General features: G+C 33.6%; 1 protein-coding gene across 3 annotated transcripts in view; it reads left to right on the top strand.

Annotated features, from left to right (window-relative positions):
• LOC107570444 (mitogen-activated protein kinase kinase kinase kinase 3-like) overlaps positions 1-5,939 on the top strand; it is a 51,481-nt gene that overhangs the window by 18,661 nt on the left and 26,881 nt on the right. For all 3 annotated transcript variants that reach the window (XM_016256766.1, XM_016256834.1, XM_016256704.1), the window contains exons 11-12: positions 3,295-3,373; positions 3,837-3,895. In XM_016256766.1, the coding sequence (XP_016112252.1) occupies positions 3,295-3,373; positions 3,837-3,895 (138 nt within the window). The remainder of the gene's footprint in view (positions 1-3,294; positions 3,374-3,836; positions 3,896-5,939) is intronic.

Raw genomic sequence — 5,939 nt, 5'->3', positions numbered from 1 at the left:
TATATATATATAATTTTTTTTTTTTTTAGTTTGTAATTCTCATTTTCATTTAATCTCATTTTGTAAAATATTGATGAGAAGTATCTGTGGAACAAGTCAATTAAAAAATCACTAATTAAAATCAGCTAAAGTTAAAGAGAATACAACAAAATATAATAGAAATACTTATTTAAATATTTATTGAAATTGAAATATTAGATATATAGATTACATGCTAATTTTAGTTGATAGTTTTAATTAGAAATTTTGTTAATTTGCATGTTCATTGTTAACTGAAAAGAAAGTGTTTTTCTTTTGATTTTCTTGTGAAACCTGTCAAGAATATGTCAAGGTCATATGTAACCCCTGTATAACCCCAAAATATAAGAAACGATTGAATGACATTTTTTATAAAGTGTATGTTTTCAATTTTATTTTTAGGACTGTTTTTAGAACCACTTTTTAAAACCACTAAATCATAGACAACAAACAAATAAATAAATACTTCACAATTGAAATTTTAGGCCTATATATACACTACCGCTCAAAGGTTTGGGATCAGTAAGACTTTTAATGTTTTTTAAAGAAGTCTCTTATGCTCGTCAAGGCTGCAATTATTTGATCAAAAATACAGAAAAAAACAGAAATCTTCAAAATGTTATTACAATGTAAAATATCGTTTTTCTATTTGAATATACTTTAAAATATAATGTATTCCTGTGATGCAAAGCATCATTACTCCAGTCTTCAGTGTCACATGATCCTTCAGAAATCATTTTAGTATGCTGATTTATTATCAGTGCTGGAAACTGTTGTGCTGCTTAATATTATTTTGGAACCTGTGATCATTTTTTTCAAGATTCTTTGATGAATAAAAAGTTAAAAAGAAGAGCATTTTTTTTAAAATAGAAATATTTTCTAATAATATACACTACCGTTCAAAAGTTTGGGGTCAGTACATTTTTATTCTTTCTTTTTTTGAAAGAAATTAAAACTTGTTAAGTTGTTAAACTTAAGTGTTAAATTGTTAAGAAGTGATAGCAAAGATTGATATTGTTAGAAAATATTTATTTTTGAATAAATGCTGTTCTTTTTAACTTTTTATTCATCAAAGAATCCTGAAAAAGTATTGCATTTTCCAAAAAAAATGTTTGACAGCACAACTGTTGCCAACATTGATAATTCTAATAATAAATCAGCATATTAGAATGATTTCTGAAGGATCATGTGACACTTTATACTGGAGTAATGGCTGATGGAAATTCAGCTTTGCATCACAGAAATAAATTCTATTTGAAAGTATATTAAAATGGAAATCATTATTTTATATTGTAATAACATTTTGCAAGATTACTGTTTTTTTCTGTATTTTTGATCAAATAAATGCAACCTTGATGAGCATAAGAGACTTCTTTAAAAAAACATTACAAGTCTTACTGATCCCAAACATTTGAGCGGTAGTGTATATATCATAAAATATTTTTATGTAAACATTTTTAAACTGAAATATAACCCAACATGTTCATGGCTGGCTTTTTTAACCATTCATTTAATTTTGTTTTTATAAAATTAACATTCATTAAACATATGTATGTTTTTTGGAAAGTATAGATAATATCTTTTAGTCACTGTACCATGTGGCTCAAGTGCTCAAGAGGTGTGATAGAATATTCACAGGCATCCGCTGAGAGAAGGGTGCAGTGTTTGGCATGCTGTCTATTTCTATTTCAGAGCCCTGCTGTGTCCTTGTTGTCTGAAGGTCGTGCGTCTGTTCCTCTGTCTTATCTCTCCTCATCACATCTACCTCAGCCCTGCCGCTGTGAAACTGAAGTGAAGGATGTTCTTCAGCGACCATTTTGTTTCCTGGACCTGTTCATGATTCAAAAGCCTGCATGCCGTGTATTTATGTTTGGTGCTTATGCATGCGTTTCCATATCCATAGGCATGTGTGCATCTGTGCTTGTGTGTGTGTGTGTTGCTGATGGAAGGTGTTCTCTGATTCATGAATGATAGAAAACTTTTCAGGATAGTCATCAGGGACCCAGCTGTCGGACGCGCAGTAGGCCGTAATGATTTTCTCTTGGGCTGCAGTGAGACAGGACAGCAGCGTCAGACAGATAGGGATTCAGAGGGTCAGCATCATGACCCCTGCTGTTATAAGAGAGTGATGCTTGGCATGTATTTTTAGCTTCTAGAGTTTGCCCTCCACTGAGTCTCTGGCAGTGGCACTAAGTGATATCTGAAGTGTAAGCATCTAAGCCGCTCTCGTCTTAAACGTATTGATGTGTGCTGATTTTGCTGACGGGGTGTTTTTATCTTTACTGGTCCTCTGATCAGCTAAGATTGGCGCACTAATATGCAAGCTATCGATTGAGCACAGCTACAATCTCAACTTTTTTGGTTTAATGTTGTTTACTTATAAAAGCCATTCAACTCGACATGTCGAATAAGATTGCTTAATAGTGATTGACCGATATTGGTTTTCCAATAACCAAGGCTGATATTTAGAGTGCAGTGTGGCCCAATGACCAGCATAATGCATTGAAATTATGCTAAATGAGGCGTACACAAAATTTCTAGAATTAAAACACTGTGATATAATAAATACATTTGATATAATATTCAATCAAAATTCACAGGTTCAAGGTGAACTAAGGGGAAGAAATCACTAAATGTCTTGGTCATGTTTCAATCCAGTATTCATAAAGAAAAACAGGAAATTATATTTTGCATATTTTAAGGATGATTAAAACATTATCGCACTGTCACATTATATTAATTGACAATTACACCCTTCTAATAATGATCAGTTTTTTTGTTTTTTTCAAGAAATCATTGTGAATTAAAAAACAAATGTGTACAATACTGTCATTAAAGATAATGAAAATAATGGGATGGTCCTTTAAATTAACAGCCCAAATATAATAATAAAAATATAATGGTAATTTTATTTTATATTTGTTTATTTCATTTTATAAATAAATGTATTTATTTTTAATGAACAGGATCATTTTCATTACTATACATTACTGTTGTAAAAAATTGTGGAAAATATGCGATGATCCTTTAAATGAATAATAATAATTATTTTATTTTATTTTAATAAGACTCAAACATTTCATGTGAAATTCACCGAACTACCACTACATTGGACTTCATTTAGGAATGTAAACTGCAAATTATCCTAAACCTTAATAAAACACTTTGATTGGTCATTAGCACTCTAAATGACTTGGAGATAAACTGGTCCTTTAGACTTTGTTATTTACTGGTTTATGTTATTTGTATTCTCTGTGTGTCTCTATTTCTCCCTAGCCTCCAGTGTCTGTTCCACATCGGATTCGCTCAACAAGCCGTACCAGTCGGGAAGGGAAGACTCTGTCAGAGATTAACTGTGAGTGTTTGTTGGATTTCTCCCCTGGGCGGACCTGACAGGTGCTCTTGCTCTCCTGAGCATGGCTGAGTGAATTTCTCAGCCTCAGTTCTTCAGTGAATAAATCTCTGCAGGAGTATACCAGAAATTCTCTCCTATGATCTGTCTGTCAGTATCTGCTGGGGGATTTTTTTTCCTTCCGATTCTGTATCATACCCACCAGACATGTATGCTGACTTAAAGTAATGTGTGGTTTTGAGTGAACATGCCAGCATGAAATGATTACTTAAAGTTCAGACTTCAAACACCAGTTATATCAGTGAACTGACTGATTGTTTAAATAAAAGGATAGTTTTGCCAAAAATAAATATTTTGTCAGCATTTACTCACCCTCATGTCATTATAAACCCACGTGCCAATATATTTCTATGCAATACAGAAAAAGTAAGACTGTTCCTTTAATAATTTTTTTGTTTTCTTGCAGTCGGTCAGGTGAAGTTTGACCCTCCTTTAACAACAGAGACAAAACCATATCATGAACTGGTGAGCACCATCATCGTCCTGCTGTTTGCTTTGGGACTTTCTGTGATTGCAAACAATTATGTCAGATCAACCAATCAGACCACACTTAGGTATAATTCACCCAAAAATGAAAATTCTGTCATTAATTACTCACCCTCATGCCTTTCCAAACCTGTAAGACCTTCGTTCAACTTCGGAACAGAAATTAAGATACTTTTGATGAAAACCGAGATCTTTCTGACCCTGCAACAGAAACATTTAAGGCCCAGAAGGGTAGTGAAGACATCATTAAAATAGTCCATAAGTGTGATGTCAGTGGTTCAACTGTAATGTTATGAAGCTAAGTGAATGCTTTTTGTGCACAAAGAAAGCAAATATGAAAAACTGAAAAATGTCACATGGTCTATTTTAACAATGTCCTTACTGCCTCTCTGGGTCTTAAATGTGATAGTTGCGTTGCTGTCTATGGAGAATCAGCTCTCGGATTTCATCAAAAATATCTTAATTTGTGTTCCAAAGATGAACGGAGGTCTTACGGGTTTGGAATGGTATGAGGGTCAGTAATTAATGACAGAATTTTCATTTTTGAGTGAACTATCTCTTTAACCCTTTGCTTTAGAACATTTCATTATACTGGCTCTGTTCCAAAACCTAGTGAGCTTTTGTAAGGAATCTCAAAATTAGAAAGCTCTACAAAGGCCGCAACCTAGTGGCAACACAGACAGCTCAACTCACAATAGAGTAATAATAGAGTTTGGGGTTAGCATGTTGCTAAGCTACCAGTATGATTAAAACCAAACATCACTCAGAAATATTGTGTAGATTCATGCAATTTTATTGATTCAATTTAGTACTAAATAAAAAACTATTTTATGTATAATCTATATTTTTTGCCTTGTCGCCATCTTGTATTTTGTATTGATTTGTGTCAGTGCATTCTGGGATTGGCTTCTAAATGATATGTTGTCTTAGAATTTGCTCTCGTAGTATGCTTTAATAACCTTTAATAACAGCCTTTGTGTTGGGAACGTGTCTATGATCCCTCCATAAGGAGCTAACTAGGTTTTGGAACAGAGCAACCGTGGAACCACCCAGTTGTGTCAAGCTTAATTTGAAATCACACTGCCTGTCTAGCCGTTCACAGTGCTCATAGCTATGTATAGTGAACACTTCCAAATGATTTTTCCTATAAGCTGACACTTCCTATTATGTAACACTTTCCTTGTGTACAGTACACCTCAATCCCAGCTCGTCTCCTGACAGCGGCTTGTTTTCTCTCACATCATGTTTGACTGTTGTGTATTTGAGACGTCTGTCTCGCACTCTCACCACCGCGATAATTGAAAGGTTAGATGCAGCTTTCTGTGGCATCTAATCAATAAGACTTCCTTTAAGCGCTGCAGAAAAATGCAGCATTGACTCATCTTTGTCTCATTTGAGCACTCAGACTTTCTCATGTTGTAACTGGATTTGTCATCCTTTTATAAACCAGATCATTTTTTAACAGCAGGACATCAAATTAATGCCGATTCCCATTGTAGCCTCATGCTTATGATGTCATCTTCTGAATAGGACCTCACGTCTGAAGAACCTCACATCCCCCCACGCTTTGATTTTCTTTGTATTTTTTGGATTCACATCACGTTGCCCTACTGTTTCTAAAGAAGCAGTACATAATTGCTGCAACTAGCGGGTTTTTTTTCACAACCGCCAACTCAAACAATAAACAAAATTTTTGTAGATTTCCAACACATTTAAAACACTCACATTGTGTCTGCCTATATATGCATGTGTGTGTGTGTATGTGCTGGTTTTTTTAAGGCCTGTTATGCTCACCAAGGATGCATTGGTTTAATTAAAATTACAGTAAAAATAGTATTATTACTATTTAAATAACTTTTCTATTTTAGCATATTTTAAAATGTAATTTATTCCTGTGATGACAAAGCTGAATTTTCGGCAGTAATTACTCCAGTCTTCAGTGTCACTGATAATTTTTTGGAGATTCTTTGATCAATATAATGAAACAAACTATTTATAGTAAAGGTATGTACTGTGTATATAT

This window comes from Sinocyclocheilus grahami, unplaced genomic scaffold, assembly GCF_001515645.1.
Source record: "Sinocyclocheilus grahami isolate Dianchi unplaced genomic scaffold, SAMN03320097.WGS_v1.1 scaffold3.1, whole genome shotgun sequence".
NCBI classification, from domain to species: domain Eukaryota; kingdom Metazoa; phylum Chordata; class Actinopteri; order Cypriniformes; family Cyprinidae; genus Sinocyclocheilus; species Sinocyclocheilus grahami.
Note: the sequence above shows the minus strand (reverse complement) of the source record. Positions and strands in the feature narration are given on the sequence as shown.